General features: G+C 52.6%; 3 protein-coding genes across 3 annotated transcripts; 1 reads left to right on the top strand and 2 right to left on the bottom strand.

Moving 5' to 3' along the window:
* Nucleotides 1-174: 174 nt before the first annotated feature.
* Nucleotides 175-12,462, top strand: PODANS_1_5210 (uncharacterized protein; the record flags this gene model as incomplete). Its single annotated transcript, XM_001912691.1, has 3 exons — nucleotides 175-372; nucleotides 427-903; nucleotides 961-12,462. The coding sequence occupies 3 exons, from the start codon at nucleotides 175-177 to the stop codon at nucleotides 12,460-12,462; spliced, it is 12,177 nt and encodes a 4,058-aa protein (XP_001912726.1).
* Nucleotides 12,463-17,366: 4,904 nt separating this feature from the next.
* Nucleotides 17,367-19,156, bottom strand: PODANS_1_5200 (uncharacterized protein; the record flags this gene model as incomplete). The annotated part of the gene is made up of 2 exons (XM_001912690.1): nucleotides 17,367-18,682; nucleotides 18,739-19,156. The coding sequence occupies 2 exons, from the start codon at nucleotides 19,154-19,156 to the stop codon at nucleotides 17,367-17,369; spliced, it is 1,734 nt and encodes a 577-aa protein (XP_001912725.1).
* A 1,810-nt stretch (nucleotides 19,157-20,966) lies between these two features.
* On the bottom strand, nucleotides 20,967-22,275 carry PODANS_1_5190 (uncharacterized protein; the record flags this gene model as incomplete). Its single annotated transcript, XM_001912689.1, has 2 exons — nucleotides 20,967-21,500; nucleotides 21,571-22,275. 2 exons carry the CDS (start codon nucleotides 22,273-22,275, stop codon nucleotides 20,967-20,969), a joined length of 1,239 nt encoding a protein of 412 aa, XP_001912724.1.
* Nucleotides 22,276-22,450: the final 175 nt, after the last annotated feature.

Genomic DNA, 22,450 nt, shown 5'->3' with positions numbered 1-22,450 from the left:
ACACTGAGTGACTGATGAATTCCAGATGCAAGCATCAGTATACATCTACGAGGAACATGATGTTGCACGCGTTCTTAGGCCTTCCACCATCAGCCAGACTCCACGGAGTGATCAAAGTTTCCGAGGCTATCGAGCAGGACAGAACGACCTACCTACATGCACACCTAGTGGCCTATGCCTGTGTTCAGTATGGCTTCACAAATTCCTGAGCCCATTGCCATTATTGGATCGGGTTGCCGATTCCCTGGTGGTGCTTCCTCCCCTTCACGACTGTGGGATCTCTTGTCCAACCCCCGTGACATCTCAGCCCAGATTCCAGAATCAAGGTTTAATCTCTCTGGATTTTATCATCAGGATTCGCGGCATCATGGCGTAAGTCTTATGATGTGATACAAACTCTATGTGGTCTCTAACCTTGCTCTGTAGACTACGAATACACAAAAGGCATATTTTCTCGAAGAAGATTCCCGGCTGTTTGACAATGGCTTCTTCGGTATACGCAGGGAAGAAGCTGAGTCCATGGACCCGCAGCAGCGGTTCCTACTCGAGGTCGTGTACGAATCTCTCGAAGCTGCTGGATATCCAATATCACAACTGAAAGGGTCTTCGACTGGTGTTTACGTTGGTCAACTAAACGGCGACTACTACGATGTTGTTCTCCGCAATGTCGACAGTGCTCCTCAGTACACAGCCACTGGAACGGCCAGGAGCATCATGTCTAATCGTGTCTCATACTTCTTTGACTGGAACGGGCCATCCGTCACCATCGATACAGCCTGCTCTTCCAGCCTTGTTGCATTGCATCTCGCCGTTCAAGCGTTGCGCGTTGGCGAGTCCAAAATTGCCGTTGCGGCAGGCGTGAATTTGCTGCTTGGGCCCGAGCAATTCATCTTTGAGTCCAATGTGAGTCCAGACACTACCTCCTGGTGTGGATATGATGCTGATGGTGGTGATATTTAGCTCGGCATGCTATCTCCCAATGGACGTTGCGCAATGTGGGATGCGAATGCCGACGGATATGCAAGAGGGGATGGGGTTGCAGCTGTCCTGTTGAAACCCCTGTCTGCAGCACTCAGAGACGGGGATCATATCGAATGCATTATACGGCAAACCGGTGTCAATCAAGACGGCCGAACCACCGGTATTACTATGCCCAGTGCTACCTCACAGGCCGATCTTATCCGATCCACCTACGCTGCGTGTGGTTTGAATGTCCTTTCCCCTCAGGATCGGTGCCAGTACTTTGAAGCCCATGGTACGGGCACGCCGGCTGGAGACCCCATTGAAGCTCGTGCAGTCCAGACTGCTTTCTTTCCGGATGACTCGACAGCCACTGGTAAACTGCTTGTGGGCTCTATCAAGACTGTTGTTGGTCATACCGAAGGCACAGCTGGGCTTGCCGGGTTACTGAAAGCATCTCTGTCCATGCAACATGGGATCATTCCACCAAACCTCCATTTCAGTCGTCTTTCTCCTGCAGTTGAACCGTTCTTTCAACACTTGGAAATACCCACCACACCGCAAAAATGGCCAGATCTTCCACCGGGTGTTCCGCGCCGTGCCAGTATCAATAGTTTTGGCTTTGGAGGTACCAATTGTCATGTTATTGTTGAGAGCTGGGAAAAGGAGAATGTAAATGGCGAGGCATGCGGTCCTCTGCTTCTCTCCGCGAACTCACCTCAGTCTCTCATGGAAACAGCAGCAAGGCTCCTGTCAGTCCTGAAAGATGGCCTTGGACAACACCACGGTGACCTCGGCCACCTATTATGGACCCTGCAGAATAGACGGTCAGAACTGCCTTTCAAGCTGGCCTTCTCCGGCCGAACGCAAGTCACCCTGATGCAACAAGTGGGTGCCTGGCTGCAGTCCACGAAGGGTTCCAAATCTCTCGACCTTCCACGGAGCAAATCTATTGTCGTCACTGGCCAGTCTCTCCCAATTCTAGGAGTTTTCACGGGACAGGGAGCACAGTGGGCGACCATGTCAACCGGTTTGCTTGAATCGAGCCACTTGTTTCGAGAAACTATACAGAAGTTGGAGCATGCTTTAGGCACTGTGCCAGAGAATCCTCCTTCATGGTCGCTGGAAGTCGAGTTGAGGGCGGCATCAGACAAGAGTCGGTTGCAAGAGGCCTCGATCTCTCAACCACTCTGCACAGCAGTACAGATTGGTCTTGTCAACCTCCTTCAAAGTGCAGGTATTACTTTTGAACGGGTTGCCGGTCATTCATCTGGAGAAATCGCTGCTGCCTACGCTGCGGGTTATCTGACCGCTACCGAAGCCATTCGCATCGCCTATTACCGCGGCCTGGCTTGTTCCCGGATCAACGAGAAGGCAAAGAAAGGTGGCATGTTGGCTGCCGACATGACTGTTGACGATGCCAAGATGTTTTGTGGTCGCCCGCAATTCGCTGGCAGACTTTGTGTTGCTGCCTGTAACTCACCAACCAGTGTCACCCTGTCTGGTGACCTTGATGCTATTGATGAGGCGCTGAACATGCTGTCGAATGAACAGGGGGTCTTTGCGAGAGGTCTTCGCGTCGACACTGCGTATCATTCTCATCATATGAAGCAGTTTGTTCCTGATTACCGGAGATTCTTGGTCAGTTGCGATATCAAGCCGACAGCGAAAACGAGCAGCACAATCTGGTATTCGAGCGTTTATCCAGAGTCTCCCGTGGACGTCAGTTCCCTGTCCTCCCAATATTGGATCGACAATATGGTGAACCCGGTGCTGTTCTCCCAAGCCCTGGAGAAGGCCACCGAGGGAATGGCGTCTGACAGGATTATGGCTGTCGAAGTTGGACCACATCCTGCCCTGAAGCGACCGACTCAAGACACAATCACCAGCATGGGTGTCCAATTGACTCATGGCGGGACACTAAAGAGGGGTTTGGACGATTTGGAAGCAATACAGGAGACGCTGGGATCTATCTGGACACAATTCAGCTCAAGTTCTCCCCAAGGAATTCAAAGCGCCAGGCCTGTGGTTGACTTTGAGGGGTTCACCAAGGCTTGTCTAGGACCAGAGAAGTGGTCTAAACAGAATTACCAGGTGTGCAAGAATTTGCCCCATTATTCTTGGGACCATGACAAGCCCCTTTGGAGAGAATCCAGAGCGTCGAAGAGTTTCCGCACCCGAAATACGCGTCCTCATCCTCTCTTGGGGTCCCGTCTCGAAGACAGTGACCCGAAAGAGAGACGCTGGCGTAACATACTGAAGCTTGACGAGCTTGAGTGGCTCAGTGGCCACAAGTTTCAAGGTCAGGTACTTCTCCCTGCTCAAGGCTATGTGTCCATGGCGTTGGATGCCGGAATCACGTTGGTTGGTGACAAAAAGTCAATCGTACTGGTGGAGTTGGAGGACCTCAGCATCCACCGTGCTATCACTCTGGAAGATCACGATTCTACGGCTACTGAGGTCTTCTCAACGTTGCGAGTCGATGGAGATATTCATGACACTGGCAATCAACAAGCCCAAATCTTGGCTGAGTTCTCGTGCAGTAGCGCACTTGCCAATGCCCAAGCCGAGGTTGGCATTGACGACTCCCGCCGGAATTTCGCCTGCCGAGTTGTTCTCACGATTGATCGCTCAAGATCCGAGCATGGCCCAGAAAAGGCTGTATTGCCTCGGAGAGAGCTTCAACTGACCGACCTGGATGCCGTCGACATAGATCTCTTTTACAAATCCTTGCGTTCGACCGGACTTCAATACTCTGGCGACTTCCTAGCCCAGGAGGTCCAGCGAACAAAAGGGTATTCCTGTGTCAAGCTTGGTCGACCTGTCGAGTGTGAGGATCAGATGCTTTTGCACCCTGCAATTCTGGATGTCGCTTCTCATGGTCTCCTGGCTGCTCTTTCGGCCCAGAACGGAATGTTGCCAAAGACCTACCTCCCGCGGTCCATTGATCTCGTCCGTGTTGATCTAGCTCGTTTGTTGGAGAAAAAGTCCAGCAAGGATTATCTATCTGCGGACTGCTTCATCCGGAAGGTGTCCTCGAATGAAATCTCCTGCGACGTGGAGGTGTTCGGCTCCGAGGATAATTATCCGGAGATTCAGATGGAAGGTCTCTGCTGTGCACCATTCGGCTCGTTCAACGCCCAGGATGACCGGAACATCTTCTCAGAGACCACATGGATGCGAGATATCATGGCGGGGATTGACAGTGATGCCGTCGAAGATGACATGGAGTTATACAAGACTACAACAGACATAGTCAACCGTGCGGCGTACTTTTATCTTCGCCAACTCCGAGAGGGTGTGCCCTTAGAGTCTGTGTCTCAAGCACACCCGCATCTGATTGATTACTGGAATTGGGCAGTCAACCACGTCTTGGCTCGTGTCGAAGCTAGTTACCATCCACGAGTGTCGAAAGACTGGGCTGAAGACAACCCGCGGATGATGACAGAGTGGTCCGAGAAGTACCCAAGCCTAGTGGATCTGACCACGATTATCCGTCTTGGTGAGGCACTTCCCGACATACTTGCTGGTCGCGTGCACTCCCTACAGCTCCTTCTCCAAGAGAATCTCTTGACAGATTATTACCAGCGTAGTCTGGGCTTGAAGCAATCCAACAGACGAATCGCCAAAGCAGCCGCCCAAATCGTCCACCGCTATCCCCACCTTCGCTTCCTCGAAATCGGTGCCGGGACAGGGAGCGCCACCAATGCCATCCTATCGAGCATCTCAGACAAGTTTTCGTCGTATACTTTCACCGACATCTCCTCCGGCTTCTTCGAACAAGCCCACGAGCGTTTTGTTGAAGGTCATCCTTCAAGAAACATGATTTTCCGCACTCTGGATATTGGCCGCGATCCAGTCAAGGAGCAAGGCTTCGAGGAGGGTGCCTACGACGTCATCGTTGCTTCCAACGTTTTGCACGCTACACCGAAGCTGACCGAAACACTCAAGAACTGCCGCACGCTTCTCCGTCCCGGGGGCTACCTGCTCCTGTTGGAGAACACCGCAGCCGGTGACGCGTTACACACCGAATTCATTTTTGGCACCCTCTCAGGCTGGTGGCTTGGCGCTGATGATGCACGGCCTTTTTCGCCGTTGATCAGTGAGGCGAGATGGCATGATGTCCTGCTACAGAGTGGGTTCTCTGGTGTTGATGTTGTTGCGAGAGATTTGGAAGATGATCCCAAGTATTACACCTATTCGGTGATGGTCAGTCAAGCGGTTGATGAAAGGGTGTTGTTTTTGAGGGAGCCGCTTTGGTCAGACGTTGGCGGGGCAACGCTCAGGGGTTCCCTGAAAGAGGTCCTCATCCTGGGCAACGGGGCCGACTTGGCCGTTACAAAAGTTGCGAACCATCTTCGGAGAGCGCTTTTGACTGCGGGAGCTGCGAAGACTGTTGCTGTATGTTCAGAGGGGTTGGAAAGTTTCAGCGACGGGTTTCCAAAGGATACAGCGGTCATTTGCCTAACGGAGCTGGTGGAACCTGTGTTTGCGAAGAGCGAAATCAGCAACGAGATCTTCTTGGGCCTGCAGAATGTTCTCTGCAAGGCGACGCATGTATTGTGGGTGACGAGTGGCGCGTATGATGGGCGGCAACCTCATGCACAGATGGTGCTGGGGATTGCGAGGTCGGTGATGTTGGAGTTTCCGGATCGGCCGTTGCAGTTTGTTGATTCGGGGTGGGAAGCTGGGAGCAACTCGGTGGCATTTTCACAGTGGGTTGCTTCGGCTTTTATGCGAATGGTGTTTCTTGGGGGCGGGGAGGGTCAACAAAAGGATGTACTGTGGAGTAAGGAGACGGAGTTTCGGGTTGGTCAAGATGGGATGGAAATGCTGCCGAGGATCAAGCTGAGTCAGGAGAGGAATGATCGGCTCAACTCAGAAAGGAGGGCCATTGGGATTGAAACGAACCAGTCCTCGCCGACTGTGCCATTGTCACTGGTGCCCGCACTCGATGACAGCGGATCATTTGCGCTGCATCAACGACCTGAGCTTTTGTCTGGCCAGATTCGAGAGAAAAAGGTGTTGCTTACTGTGGAGTACTCTACACTCTGCGCATTTCGAACTCAAGAGTCGCCGGAGCCAGTCTACATTTGTCTTGGCCGTGGAAAAAGCAGTGGACAATGGTTTTTTGCATTGTCACGGTTCAATAATTCTGTCATCAAAGTGGACAACTCGCACATGGCTGTCCCCACAATTCTCGACGATGATATGGCATGTCACGCAGCAGGCCTGCTAACAGATGTAGTGAGGCAACTTCTTATCAAGGCTATACTCTCTCACTCGACTGCGGGACACTGCGTCTGGGTTCACGAGGCAACTGAGGATTTTGTTTCACAAATCTGGGAAGAGGCAAGAAGGCAACAGGTTGACCTGTTTTGCAGCACTACAAATCCAGAATTGGAGGATGCATATGGATACACCTTCATCCATTCCCAGTCCACAAGGCGAAGGCTGCAACGTGTGACGCCGACGAACGGCGTTTCTGTTTATGTCAACTTTGGAGATCAAAACAGTGCAATCTCAAAACAGATCCGGAGTGCGATCGACAAGTCTGCCAGGATATTTAAGATACCTGCACGTCAAGAAAATGGCTGGGTTGTGGATCTTGCCTTTTCTATGGGGTCGTTCGGTGATGCTATTGCAAAGCTCAAGTTGAGGAGAAGTACAGAGGACGATGAGTCAACGAGACTCGGATCGCGGCTGGTACCTGCCGAGCTATTGGCAGCTGGTTCCCACACCGCCAACCCAACCACCATTGTCGACTGGACCAATATCCATTCCTCCAGTGAAACAGCTGTTCAATCGCTCGTCCGCCCTCTCCAAGGTTCATACCTGCTCTCTTCCGATAAAACCTACTTCCTGGCTGGCCTCACGGGATCGGTTGGTTTTTCACTCTGCAACTGGATGGCTGATCATGGGGCACGGTACTTCATCTTAGCCAGCCGCAACCCATCGGTTGAATGCACCGAAGTTGAAAAGCTGGCTCACAAGGGCGCCAAATTGCAGGTATTACCACTGGATCTGTCAAACCGCAACAGCGTCTTGAACGCCGTTGCGGGAGTATCCGACATGGAGCCTGAAATGCCACCGGTTGGAGGCGTGGTCAATGGTGCCATGATTCTTCGCGACCGAGCGTTCGAAAACCTGACGCTGGAAGATCTGAACGCGGTTCTCCGGCCCAAGGTGCAGGGCTCAATCAACCTCGAAGCTGCCTTTGGCTCCTCAGACAACTTGGATTTCTTCGTTTTCCTGTCATCGGCATCCAGTGTGGTTGGTGTTCCCGGGTTGGCCAACTACAACGCAGCAAACCTGTTTATGACAGGCCTCGCGCAGCAAAGAAGAAAACGCGGTGTTCCGGCCAGTGTCATTGACATTGGTGTCTTGTCTGACGTGGGGTATCTGACAAAGTCATCCAACGCCTTTGAGGCCGTTGAGCTGGCCAGCAAACACAACACCCAGCCTTTGTCTGAGGCTGACTTGCACGTCATGTTTGCCGAGGCAATCTTTGCGGGCGGCAGGAACTTTGATAGGGAGGCTGATCTCCTTACTGGCCTTGGGCTTTGGGATTTGTCGGATCCAGATCAGTCGCGCCGGCCAAGCTGGTTCAACCTTCCTCGCATGTCGCACTTTCTTGTTGAAGGCAGTGTCGCTTCACAAAAGGGGCAAGCAGGGACTGACGCGGATTCATCGGTTGAGCAGGTCAGCTTGATGGAAAGTATTACGTCTGCCCCTTCTGGCACTGCGTTGGCTGTGCTGGAATCAGCGATGGGAAGAAAGTTGCAACACACGCTTCAGATTCCACTTGAGCAAAAGGTCGATCCACTCGCACCGCTCTTGTCACTTGGACTGGACTCATTGGTGGCTATTCAACTTCGCACATGGATCTCCAAAGAACTTGGTGTCAATCTGCCTGCACTCAAGATTCTGGACAGCCCGTCCGTTCGAGAGCTGGGTGCCGAGATATTACGGCACATGAACATTGGCTCATCCCCGGTTGAGCCAACATTTGCTCCTTCAACTGAAGTGAGCAACACTGGAACAGCCACACCAGCTGAGAGTACGAACCATGGCGATGACAATGTCTCTGAGCATGGTATTTTTCGTGTTGGCTCTACATCTCATGGTCAAGATCGCCTGCTCTTCCTTGATAACTTTCTGCAAGACAAGTCCACCCATAACTGTGTCATTGCGGGCAAGTTCACTGGTAGTTTGGACCTCGCGAGGCTGGAGAGAACTATCAAGGCAGTTACTGCAAGACATGAAGCTCTTCGAAGCTCGTTCTTCTTTGACTCAGCAAGCGGGCGGCAGGCCGTTCATGGTGCAAGCAGACTTTCTGTGGAAGTCTTGGAAGGGAGCCAAGACGACTTTAATACACAGCTCACAGCCGTCAAGAACCATCAGTTTGATGTTGGGCATGGCGAGGTTATGCGTACCATTGTGGTCCGACACACGATGACGGAAGCTTGGATCATTGTCGCCTACCATCACCTCATTATGGACGGCGTAAGCCTTGTTCAGTTCTTGTATGAGCTCCAACTAGGGTATTCGGACCCACAAGCCCTGACACTCCTGCCATCGCCAGTCCAGGCGATTGATCTTTCTGAACGCCAACTTCAACTATGTGCCGACCCTGACAAGTTTGAGCGCGACTTGAAATATTGGCAAGGGATCTACCAGATCACACCTTCAGTGCTCCCTCTCTTCCCCTTCGCCAAGTCAAGACACCGCAAGCAGCTTGGCGGCCCTCAAGACCCGCCCTTTGGATCTCACACGTTCGAGGTGAAACTCGACTCCAAATTCGCCAAAGCTATCAAGGCAAAGTGCACCCAAGCACGAGTTACCAAGTTCCACTTTTGTCTTGCAGCATTGGCAGCTTTTCTGTCCAGATGGCTTGACGTGTCAGACTTGGTTATTGGAGTGATGGATTCTAATCGTCCAGAGGGTGATGAGTTCCAGCATACGATTGGGTACTTTCTCAACTCGCTCGCCCTGCGTTTCTCGCTTTCTCCAAATGCCTCGTTCGATGATTTGCTGTCGTCGACCAAGGAGGCGATGCTTTCTGCTCTGGAGCACTCTACTCTTCCGTTTGACGCTCTTGTCACAAAGTTGTACATTCCGAGAAGTGGTGACCATCACCCGCTGTTCCAGGTAGCGATCAACTACCGTCTTGGTCATGGGTCGTCAAAGTCCAACTGGGGAGGGGGCTGTGAGGTTGAGTGGACTGACATGGTTGTGGCGAGGAATCCGTTCGACTTGCACCTGGACGTGACAGATATTGGGGATGGGGGGGTGCGGATTGGGTTTGGAGTACAGAAGTACTTGTACTCGGAGTTTGATGCTGAGGTGCTGGGGCGGTCGTTTGTGACATTGTTGGAGGGGTTGGTTTATCGAATGGATGGCGCAGTAAGCCCTGCGTTGCAGGAGCTTCGCCTTGCTGACGAGGAGTGTGCCAGGCGGGGTGTTATGGTTGGGACTGGACCTGACATGGCGATCAACGAGGATGTTACCGTCATTCATCGAGTGTTCCGGATGGCGGCGAAATACCCTGAGAGTATCGCCATCAAGGATAAAACGGCATCTATCACATATCAGCAGTTAATGGTGAGGGTCGGTGTGATCAGAACCGCACTGGCGCAGCAGGTTGTCGGGAAAGGAAGGACTGTCGCAGTTTACGCCACCGGTCTGGGGGACATCCTGTGCGCAATGCTGGCAATCATGGCGGCGGGTTGCGTTTATGTGCCCCTTGAACGGCGTAACTCTCTCGAGCGGCTGGCGCTGATGCTCGAGGATTGCGAGCCTCATATTTTGCTGTGCAAGGGGGAAGAGGACCTAGCTACTCTTCAGGGCTTTATTGGGTCAAGCGTTCCAATCGTTGATATCGACTCAGTCAAAGCCAACAATCACAACCACGACCAGCATGAACTCCCTCTCAACATTGCAAGTGACAGCCCGGCCTGCATCATCTTCACCAGCGGCTCCACCGGCCGTCCGAAAGGCGTGATCATGTCACACACAAATATTCTCAACCAAGTCCTTGCTGTAAAGTCATTGCATGACATCAAAAGGGAGACGGTTCTGCAGCAAAGCTCACTTGGGTTCGACTGCTCCCTGGAGCAGATCTTTGGTGGACTGGCACATGGAGGAACGGTGGTCATGGTACCAGACAGTGTCCGAGGAGACCCAGCTTCTATTGCAAAGATCATGGCCCACGAAGGTGTCACCTACACCGTTGGCGTTCCGTCCGAATATGCTGCCCTGATCCGCTTTGGCGGGGAGGGTTTGAGAAAGTGCACGACCTGGAAGTTGGCCGTGAGTGGTGGGGAAAAGCTGACGCGGAATCACCTGGACGCGTTTGCCTTTTTGGGACTGACAGATCTGAGATTGGTAAATGCATATGGACCGGCAGAGGGGACCGTTTCGTGCACCAGGACGTTTGTCGACTATCGCCGCAAGGATCGGGATGAAGACCCCGATGTTGGGACTGCTATGCCGAACTATACCGTCGTCATCGTCAATGACAAACTGGAGCCAGTTCCAGAGGGATTCCCAGGCGAGATATGCATTGGAGGAGCTGGTGTTGCAGCAGGCGGATATGTCACCAGGCCGAATGAACCAGTGACTAGATTCATCATCGACCCTCCGTTTGCCTTGGAATTTAGCATGAGGGACACAAGATTCTACCGCACGGGAGACCTGGGTCGGTTCTTGCCCGATGGATCACTTCAATGCCTTGGTCGTATTGAAGGCGATGCGCAGGTCCAGATCAGGGGTGTCAGGGTTGAACTGGACGAGGTGGCAGCTGTGATTGTCAAGACGGCTGGGGCAGAGAATGTGAGCCAAGCTGCTGTGTCCTTGCGAGAAGGGGATCTGTTGGTTGCCTTTGTTGTTCTCAACAAACACGACAAGGACTTTGACCTGCAGGACATGATCGCTCGACTTCCTTTGCCGCCGTACATGTGCCCCTCTTTTGCGGTGTCGATTGAGAAGCTGCCTTTGACGCCGAACGGGAAGCTGGATCGTCGCGCCTTGGACACGCTGCCACTTCCAGAAATCGGTGACGACGGCGAAACCGGTGTGGCGGAGTCTCTAACCGAGACAGAATCGCGAATTCGGGAGATCTGGTTGGAGGTGCTGCCAACGGCTCATGCGCCAGTCACGGGGAAGGAAGCCGACTTCTTTAGGGTGGGGGGCAATTCGCTGCTTCTCATCCAACTGCAGGCATCGCTGAAGAGGAAGTTTGGTCTGGAGAATACCACCTTGTTGCCGAGCCTCTTTAGGGCAAGTTCACTTGGGGCCATGGCATCGCTTGTCCAGACGGCTACTACCGGTCTGAAGGATCCAGCGCGAGATGTAGTGACTGTTGTTGATTGGGACAAGGAGATATCACTTCTTATGGAAGGCTTCTTGGAGGAGGACCTGCCCTTGGAGACAGCTGCTGCGGAAGAGCGCGTTCCTGAAGGGCATGGTCTGGAAGTCATCCTCACAGGTGCAACGGGGTTCCTTGGGCAACACCTGCTCGAACACCTCATCTCTTCCGATCAGGTCAAGACCGTGCACTGCGTCGCGGTCCGGTCCGGTACCAACAGCTCTTCGGGCCGGATCCATCGTCACCCCAAAGTCAGAGAATATCCTGGCGACCTCACCTCGCCCTTGCTAGGCCTTTCCATACACCTGTTCCAGACATTGGCATCAAGAGTAGACGTCATGATACACAATGGCGCAGACACTAGCTTCCTCAAGACGTACGACTCACTCAAGCCGGCCAATGTTCTGTCCACAAGAACGCTCGCACGATTCGCGGTGCTTGCCGGTCAACTCCAGGGAGGAAAGAAGGTGCCACTGCACTTCATCTCCACTGCCTCTGTTGCTGCCTTTGCGCAGAAGCAACACGGCGGAAACTCTCTTTCCCCTGGCTCACTTGCGCGTTTCCCGCCATGCGAGTCCGATGCAGCAGTCAAAGAAGGTTACGCGGCATCAAAGTGGATTGGAGAGGTCATGCTTGAACGCTTGGCTGGAAAGGGAGTCACAGTCGTGATACACAGGCCAGTGTCACTATACACGGCAGAGGATGGAAAGGGGGAGGCTGTGAAGGTCGCACCAGATGTTGTGGGAACCCTATTGCGGTTCAGCTCCAAGATGGGTGCTGTACCCCACATACCCGGGCTGGAGGTGGAAGGGAACGTGGACATGGCTGAGGTGGGGAGGGTAGCTGGTGATGTTGTTGCTGCGGCTTTGGCGGTGGATCAAGCTGGGAAGAGCAAGGTGTCGTATGTTCATCATGTGGGAGGGGATGACGAGGAGAAGATCGAGGGCACGGCCGAGGGGTTGGCAGGGTACTTGGCCCGGCGGACAGGAAGGAAGATTGAGGTTTGGACGATGGACAGGTGGCTTGAGGAGGCGAGGGTTAGGGGGTTGGGGGATGTGATTGCGGGCTATTTTGAAGAGGGTTGGGGAGAGGGGAGGAGGACGCTGGTGTTGCCTTGTTTGGTGACTGAGTAGACTGCGAGGAAGACCGACGGGATAGCTGTAGTTTTGGATAGACTGTAGCGATCGATGATACAAATTGACTTTCTTTCGTTGGATACCAACAATATCGGAGTCCCATTGGTGAATGCCTATAGTCGGGATAGTAGCGATGATGTAGGCAGTCATGTAACCTTAAACCGCGCGAGACTGCGGCCTAGGAGAGTAACCTGAAATAGCGGAATAGGCTTTCTAGGGAAGGCTACCTGTGGCCGGCTAACAGCAAAGCAGCGGGCGGGCTCTTACCAAAGCAGAGCTTTGTTATCTCCCACCCACACCGCCACGCATGGTGGAAGTTGCTCTACTGTGACCTGAATGAGGATGGCCAGTGCCTGCCCATATTATATACCACAGCCACTCCTGTGAACTATCTGCCACAACTGGCATCAACACAACCAGAACGAACCAGCGCAACAGTCGCAGCCAACACCAAGTCCGTCATCATGCTCACCAAGTCCTTTGCGCCATCGCCGTGTCGATGTATTGCACGATGGGCTAGCCTTGATTTTGGGAGAGCTGGGTGGGAATAATGGCCTTCTGGAGGAGGAATGACAGATCACATTGATTTATTTCACATGAGAAAGAAAGATTTGTGTCTCTATGGTCCCTTTGTTGTTGTTGCGGGATGGCGCAAGCAGCCCTTCGCTCCTTGAAAAGGGGTTTGCTACAGATCGGCACCATGTGTAACACTTGGCCGCCTCCTGATTGGATTGAGGGCAATGTCGACCATTTCTTGGCCTTGGTTAGTCGATTCTCGACTTGTGATGGGCTTTTTGGCTTTTATGTTATGGACGTTGGTGGTCGGTGGCCGGTGGCATGGTAGCAGAGGCATGGCGCGGCCCTTCCCTGAACCTGATCCATGGGGTTGGGTCAGTTCCTCAAATCCTTCCAGAGCCCGCATCCAGACCTATTAGCCTTCCCCCACCATTTCCCCATTCCTTCCTTTATCACCGACCGCGTGGTTACTCACAATGCCCGGAGACCACTCGCGAAAGGTACGGATTATCATCAGAGATATGTTACACCGCGTTCATGCTGACTTTTGAAACAGAATCCCATCTCGCCGCTGTCGCCACACGACCCTTCAGGACTTGAAGTCTACAATGGCCACCACACAGCTCCGATGCCCGTTTACCCGCCCTCGGCGTCCTCCTATACCGATACGCATACCCTATAAGTATTATCCGAAAGCACCTAGTGCAGCCCAACAACAGATCTCCGACCCACCAGAGAAGAAGCTCTGCGGTATCCGACACGGCGTTCTGGCGGCCAGCTATCATTGAAGTCAGCCACAAAGCAAGCTTGCTGCTTGACTCGGCCGAAAGTTGGAGTTTCAACCTGAAACGTTCATTTTGTTTCTAAATAAAACGTTGACTCGGCCTTTAAACTCTCCCCAACCTGCAGCAACCCACGCTGCACGCACAAGAACCTTTCTAAACTCGTCATTCGAAAGCAGAGTACTGACACGCAAGTAGATGGCATACCTGTTTGGCATACTGATTGTATCTGCGGTACGAATAACTCCTGTTTTGAGAAAGTCCCCAACTTTGGCCAGGTATTCCGTCATTATGATCTCAAGGGAGCAAGTTACCGGATCTGATGGTTTTCGGTCCTTGGGATCGCGCCTTAGATCCATGTTGCTCCAGGCAACCTGTGCCGGCGGTCCACCGATCACATGGCCGTCGCGTGATCTGACCTCGACCGGTGGGTACATGGACCAATTTACCGTCCTATATGTTGACCCAGTTTGAGTTCCTTGATTGTGCTATGGCGACTGCGAGCCCTGGGGGTGGTTGGTTGCGGGGCGGTTGTGGCTGATAGTCGGTGTTGTCAGACTTCCGCTTCAATTGCTTGGGTTGAGGCAAGGGCTTACAAGGGCAATGGCTGGGTTAGGTGGTTCGTGAGAGGTTCTGAGTGGCGGCCAGCACATTTGGAAGCGAGGCCGAATCAAGATGGGTGGCTCTCAACTTGGCTGACTTGGGGGCTGAGGCCTGGCTAATATACATAGGGTGACTGACGGTCGATGACTCTTTGCGGTGGTCACAATGATTGCGTTTTGGCTCTTTGCTGGATAGGATCTGAGCAGATATTGGAGCATCATCGCCTCTCACATGACAGGCCACCTCGTCAAGATCCAACCCCCAAACTCGCCCCAACATGCAGCAACCCATGCCTCCCAAGCGCCTCCCTGAACTCGCCGTTCGTGAGCGGAGTAATGATAACCAAGTTGACCGAGTACTTCGTCGCGGTCATCGAATCCACAGTGCAAACACCTGTCTTGAGTAGGTCACCAACCTTAGCGAGGGTGGCCCGCCGGTCACGAGGCCGTCGTGTGTCTTGACCTCGCCGGTGGTGAGATCGAGGTATTTGCCGTCGACTATGGGGCACCCGTCTGTTGTCCATGACTGCAGGGCGGGCTCGAGGGGTGGGTGAGGGATGAGGGATTGGTGTTGGGCGTTGTTAGGGTCCATGGTATTGGTTTGGGAAACGGTTGGGTCGGGGCAGTGAGTTGAGGATTTGATGAAAACTTTGACAAGGATTGGGTATACGGTTGGAATGGATATGATTTGTGTGTGTCGCTGTGGGAACTGGTGAATGATAGACCGTCTCGATTTGTCGCAACCAGCTTTCTGGTGGAGGAGCATTTGTTGATGAATGGGTTCTGGCACAGTGATAAGAGAGAGTATTCGGTCCGAGTATAATGCAATGCGGTCTGCATTGTTCCTTGTGGTGGCCTGGTCGGCTGCCAGCGGTTCGTGTTGTGATGAAGAGAGATTCTGTGCCCAAATTCGAAAGACTCTTGACGTCGACTAGTTCTGGCCTGATGACGGAAGCATGAGTATACTCACAGAGCTGTTCGGTGAGGTAGTTGTTAATTTACAGAGTATGATTGTGATTTGTTAACTCGACCCAATACTTTGGTTGAGCCGCCAACACGTAGACCAACAACAGAATTTAAATTAGAAGGCCCGCTGCTTCCGGGGAACCCGTCTTGACTTTCACCGTGACGGAGGGAATGATCGACCCGCTGATATCTCTTGACAGGCAGGAGGTTACTTTGGTCCTGTCATTCATCATGAAACGGGAAAGTGGCATAGGAGCGTCTATGTTACGACTGACTGTTGGTAACAATGCTGGGGAAACCACAACGTGTATGATCATGGCTCATGACACAGGGGACCCTGCACTTGACCAGGGAGTAAATATGACTTCATGCAAAGAGCCTCAACGGTCTAAATACCTAGTTGTGCCACATGTCGTGAATCTGTGAGTCGCAATGTCTCCGACAGTGTACCACCTGCCAATCGATTCGTGCCTAGACAAGGATGTCTTTTTGGAACACACTATTAAGTGCTAGGTTTATCTACACGGCCTCGCTTGTGTGTGTCTGTGTGTGCATATTGTTACTCCTTCGAGCGGCGGTATGCTGCAAAGCAAGACAGCAATCTCCCACCGACACTTGAAATAACTTCCTTTCAAGTATCCTCATGACCAGCATATCTGCTGCCCGTCAGCGAACAACAAAAAGCAAGTCCTTGCTAGATACTGAAGACATGATAGAGGCAAAGCATTGTTGTTAGGCGTCAAGCTGAGAGGGAGGCCACCTCAAAGTCGCAGCAAGCCAATTTCTGTATATATGTAAACCGCTTCCTCCCCCTCCTGAGACGGCTCAATCATCTAACAATCTTTCCACCATCGCATCGTACATCCTTCAGGCATCAAAGACTACTTACCACCGACCCTGTATAGCCGATATACTCTTCCAATCCCACCATCCAACCATGAAGGTAGAGAGACCACACGAACCCCTCTTTCAACAGCCCTCTAGTAGTAAATCCACCATTTAGATACCCTCCACTATCCAAATTCTCTTTTTGGGGCTCAACATTACTTTCGCTATAGCAGCGCCCATCGGAGCAGCCGACACCTCGCCCAACCCCAACCCATTACAGGCGTCAGGGCTACTGGGCACTCGAGTGCCACACCGCGGAGAATTGGAACAGATGCAACGCAACTACCAGTTGCCAGGGATCTACGCCCTTGACCAGGACTCCCGAGTGCTACTACTTGTGTGATTGCCAGTGGGTGTATGGGTGCGGTAACTTTGGCTGCAAAACGGCAGCGGGAGACAAGCCCGATGAAGCTGAGGTGGATGCCACGACAGAGGCTGTAGCTGAATAATTGCGTTATTGTGTTGTCCTTACGAGGTGGTGTTTCTGCAGATGTAGTGTTGGAGTTGACAGCTTGGAATTGTGAGGATAAGCAAATTGTATACTGCATGCCCAAGTATCAGTCGCCGAATACAAGAACCTCGAGACTCTGTAGGCGACCCAAGTTCAAAAGATCTTGACTTGTACTATACTTTAATAAGTCAATATTATCGTGGATCGACAGGGGGAAGGGATTGATGTTCCTAACTGCTGCGAGTCCTCAGCATTCACCACCCCACCCCATTTATTCCAGGTACACGCAAATGTTAATTCGACGAAAGACCTGACATTGCCACCTCGTGGCAATCGTGGAACTCCATAACCGGGGAGCCGACCTCACAGGCCGTGTTGACAGTGCATGTGACCCTTGCACATCATCCATCATTCAACACACACCAAGAACCAACACAAGCGCAAAATATTCAAAAACAAAATCTTTCATCAACTATCATCTATCCTAGATGACCATAAACAAAGCCATATCTACAAAAGCCAAAAGGGTATTCTCTCCTAGACGACCATAGCCGTCTATGTCTATAAATCATGAGTGAATAAAAAAAAAAGAAAAACTCTTCAAAAAATAAGAAACCATCATGCTTAGAAGCCTGGTATCATCCACCATATCATCCACCATTCATGTTCTCTCAATCGTCATCATCATAACCCCCCCTAATTATCAGCCTTCCTACTCGCGTTAACTCCATCCCCAAAACCACTTTCCACACCCCCCTCATCAACAACCGACGGACCCGGCCCTCTGCCAGGCAACCCCTCATCACTGCTATTCGTCATATTCCCGCTCTGCCCACTGAAATTCTTCTCCACATCCCTCCTCTCATCACCAATAGTTCCAACCTCAGTCGAGCTATCGCTCTCGCCGTGCCCAACAAGACCATACTTTCTCGCGTACCCTTCAATCTCCTCTGGCTGTAAATGCGGCAGCTCCTTCGCAGCCCGGACATAGCTCATCTTCTCTGCGTGGCCCTTGGCAAAGATGATGTCGATCTCTTCGAGAGATCTCTTTGCTGTCTCAGGGTAGAAGAAGTAAATGACCGGGATGAAGCAAGCGTTTGTTGCCGCAAAGAAGAGGTAGGTTCCCCAGCCAATGTTGGAGATCATGATAGGCGTAACCATGACAATGACAAAGTTGAACAGCCAGTTGACACAGGTGGAGACAGCGTTGGCTTTGGCTCTGGTCTTGATGGGGTTGACTTCGGCAGGGTAGAGCCAGGGCAAGGGGAGCCAGGTGGCGCCGAAGAAGGCAATGTAGGTAAACAAGCCCACAGCAGCGCCGCGAGCAGTCATTTCCTTGCCGTCAATGAGGCAGGCGAACGTGATGACCATGGAAAGGGACTGTCCCAAACTGCCGATGAGGAACATCTTTCTCCGGCCGACGCGCTCGACGATGAACCAGGAAGTGGTGGCGAAGATGGAATAAACGATCATGTTGACACCGCCCAGGAGGAGTGACATGTTGTGATCGGTGCCGATGGACTCCTCGAACAGGATGGGGAAATAGTAAATGACTGCGTTACAGCCGCCGACCTGCTGGAAGAACTGGGCCGAGGAACCGAGCAGCATGCGGCGGAAGTGCTGCGTTTTACCGTGCGTGAAGAGAGCCTTGACGGGAGTGCTCTTCTGGCCATAACCACCAGAGGCACGGAGAGAATCGACAATGAGGTTGCGCTCGAGCACAGCCTCGGGGCTTCCCTCTTCGTAACCACGGATGGCGGCGATGACGCGGTCAGCTTCCGCCTCGCGCTGGTGGCTCAGAAGCCATCTCGGCGACTCGGGAAGGAACATCATGGGGAAGATGATGAGCACGGCGAAGATGACCTGGAAGGCAATAGGGAAACGCCAGACAAGGTCATCGGGCCCGTAGGAAGCACCGTAGTCGAGCCAGTAGGCGATCAGTGTACCGAAAGCGATGACACCACCTTCGATACAGATCAAAAGTCCTCGATTGGACGTCTTACTGCATTCAGCTGTGGTCATTGTCAGTTGCCTGTTTCCTGTGTGATGACAATGTTGTGTCACTCACCCTGGTAAGTGGGAATTGTCGAGGTGTTCATGCCGTTTCCAACGCCCATGACAACGCGACCAACGATGAGCTGAGCCAGCGGGTTCTTATCCTTGACCGTCGCAACCTGAATGATAACGCCAATCAACATGATGCTGGCGCCCGTAATGATGCCTCGTCGTCTGCCGAGCAGATCACCAGCCCAAAGCATAAACATGGCGCCCGCCAGACATCCGATCTCGTAGATGGCCGTCACAAATCCTTGCATTGTCGAGTTGTCTTTTGTTTCTGGAAACATTTTGTTGAAAGCTGGGGCCGTGATGATACCACTCATCACACCTTGGTCGTAACCGAAGAGGAGGAACCCCGTCGTCGCAACAGCTGATACCATCATGGATAACGGCCTCCCAGAGAGGCCCATGAACTTTGGTGGCGCCATGGTCGTAACGATTCGGCCGTTGCCAGTGAAGAAGGAATGACTGATAACCTTGCTGGACGGTCAGACCCGGGACAGGCGCCCATCTTATATACCATAGCACCGCATGCTGGAAGGGTTGCCCGGCTCCGACCTGAAAGGTAACGGTTTCCGGGAACGGTCCCTTCTCCCGGCTGCTACGCAACCAGTGAGCGGCGAGAAGGGTGGGACTGTGTAGGATAGCGTGTTGGTCGAGTGAACCGTTGCCAGCCGCTGTCGAGCATCGTGGAGCGTGTTGCAGGATGCTGTCACTCGGTAACCCTCTACGTGCGGTCCTGTCGAGCCTGTGAATCGCATTGGCGGGCTAAGGGCATCCCAGCGGGGTGGGGGACGATCTTGTTCCGCCCATATTCCCAGATCTGGTGGGTTTTGTGTGGGTAGTTGTGGGTGTAAGAGGTTGGATTGTGATCATCGTTTCTGCATGGTGCAACCTCGGATGAAAAGTTTGAAGGGATATTCCCATGGCTATCCCAACGCGGATACGGTCAGAAAAAAAACTCTTGATATGAAACCTGCAGTTAGGAGTTATCCGTGACTTCGGCCAAGGTCCGGTTCGCAAGTGAAGGGTTTTAGGGGTCGCATTGGTGCGGGGTGCGATGAGATCATAGTTCAGATGAAGATTTCTTGGTGTTCGGGCCGGGAGCTTGGGGAAGCTTGAGCGGCAGTTGTTCACTTCTGGGCAATGGGAAATCCGCCAAACGGAGTTCACGGTGGACCGGACGAAACTCCGGTCAGTTCTAGAGAGTTGATAGGCCATCCAGTGTTTCATAGAAGTCTGGTTTCCGTTCATCAACATTCTGTGTCGCTTGAATATTTTTGCGGGAACCAACCTGTCAAACTTCACAGGGTCCCTGAACCCGCATCCCCAGAAATCCAGTAGTGCAGTTTTCTCCAGACAAACAGCTCAAACCTTTACCGAGATGGATTTTTTTCGGAGGGTCAATTGGCTGGGGGATCTGCATAAAGTCCCAGTTTCCGAGACGTGATACCACGCCGTCTTGCCTTTGGGGTGGACTTGCATGTGGATAATGATAACGTCACTTGGCCCGCTTTGCACCAAAACACTGTTCGTGTCACCTTCCTCAAAGCCCTTTGCCCCATGTTTCTCGGTTGGATCTCGGGCAAACCGAACTGCGGTGAATCAATCAGCCATTTTACTACTGTCTCACTTCATGTGACTGAATTGCCTCAGGCCATATAATGTGGGTTTGCCAATGTTGAGGTGGAGCGATGCGAATGGTTATCGTGTACATGGCTGTCTTTGACTTGGGAAACAGCGATAATTCTGCGACTATGATCACGATGGCCAACTAAGTGCCTCTCCCGTCAGCCAAGAAGAGTGGCCATGGACCAAGATCTAGCAGAACGACAGCCAAGGTAGCATCCCCTTGCGGTTTGTTGATGAGATTTCAATGAGGCAAACGCCATCCAGTGAGGCAGATGCATTTTCTGACACAACAAGGACCAACGGAAATGAACGGGTATAGAAATGCAGATAGCAGCAATCGGATCATTATGTCTGCATGTGCCAACAGCTGATACCACACTCACCGCATCCTCGCGCAGTTGAGTTGTATTCTATCATCCAACCACCGTATTCCAAATCATTGGCTCTACTTTGTTGTTGTTGGCCTGAGTCGTGCGAGTCTATGCTCCACACAGCCTTCCTGTGTAAGACCCACGAGCATTTCATCCCATGGACCGTGAACATCGGCCGCCCTGACCAGATGATGGGTCAACAAAATCTCGGTAGGTTCCGTCCATCCAACCCTTGTTACACTGGCACCTCATATTCCCTCTTCCCCTCCGTACAGAACAACACTACCACCGCCTCCGCACCCAACCCCAACTTCTCCCTCGCCGAAACATCCGCGCAGACTCTCCTCAACCCGGCCAACGTAGCCGCACCGCAAGGCCCAGCTTCAACCCCCTCATTCTCAAGATCCACCACAGCCCGATGAGCCTCTTTATCAGTCACAGCTACACCCGCCTCCACACCTTTCCCCAAAACCTCCCAAGCGCTCCCTGACAGTGTCCCACAGTTCATCCCACACATAATCGTCTCATCCCCCGTCTCAACCGTACTATCCTCTCCCCTTTCAAGTGAAGCCAACAAACAAGCCGCAGAATCCGGCTCGACAACCACAACTTTCACATCATCCTCCCTTTTGGCGTCCCTAAAAAACTGCGTGACAGCACTCGCGATAGATCCACAACCGCAAGGAACAAAAGCATGTGTCGCACCCCGTTGACCATCAGTTTGTTCCCGAATCTGAGTCTCGTACTCCGTAAGCATAGTGCTGTATCCCTCCACAACCCACTATTCCACTGTCAGCATAACAACTCAAATGTCATTGTCATCAGACTTGCGAACTCACCCCAGGAACTTTCTCCCCTCCCTCAAAACCCATATCCATAACCAACAACCTCTCTTTTTCCCTCCCCTCTTCCATCCCATACTCCCTCGCCTCGTTCGCAGCATCAACATACCCCCCTTTCACCACCCTAACCTCGGCCCCTAGCCCCTCGTTGCGTATCAGTTCTCTTGTGGTAGGATGCATATGATCACTCCCGAAAACCACGGTCTTCAAACCGAGATACCCCGCCGTCTTGGCCACCGCCCGTCCCCAGTTGCCTGCTGTGGCGGTGATTACCTTTAACTCTTCCAAACCCTTGTCGTGGATCACTTTCTTAATGTCATCCAGAGAGGGGAGTGCCTGGCTGGGAACCAGCCCAACGGCAAGGAAGTCAAGTACGGCGCGGTAAACAGCCCATGAGGCACCTAGTATTTTGAACGAAGGGAGCCCGAGCCGGGAGGCTTCGCTTTTGAGGTAGACGGCTTTGATACCTAGGTCTTGGGCGATGGAGGGAAGGGGCTGGAGGGGTGTGGGGCTGTAGGAGGGGAGGAGGGAGTGAAAGGTTTGGATCGTTTGGGAGGTGGTGCTGCCCAGGTCTGTGGGGGGTGAAGAGCGCCATGAGGTGGCGGAGGGGTTGAACTGGACTGTTGGGGGCATGATGACACTGGCAGCACGGCTGAGTTGGGATCTTCTTGCCGGAAGCTTGATGAGAAGGGTGGCGGACATGGTCCATCCCGAGTCCCCCGCTTGCACTCACTGCGGGGTTGTTGAGCTGTGGGAGAGGAACCTCCTGGAAGCACGGGCCGTGGTTGTGTGGGATATCATATTAGTAAGTCGGCTGTTTGAACTGGAAAACGCTTTTGGTTCAAAGGCCAGTAGGTCTACCAAACTGTCGAGTTCG

The sequence above is a fragment of the Podospora anserina genome, chromosome 1 (assembly GCF_000226545.1).
Source record: "Podospora anserina S mat+ genomic DNA chromosome 1, supercontig 1".
NCBI lineage: Eukaryota > Fungi > Ascomycota > Sordariomycetes > Sordariales > Podosporaceae > Podospora > Podospora anserina.
The sequence above is the reverse complement of the archived record's forward strand: the minus strand, read 5'-3'. Positions and strand labels throughout refer to the sequence as shown.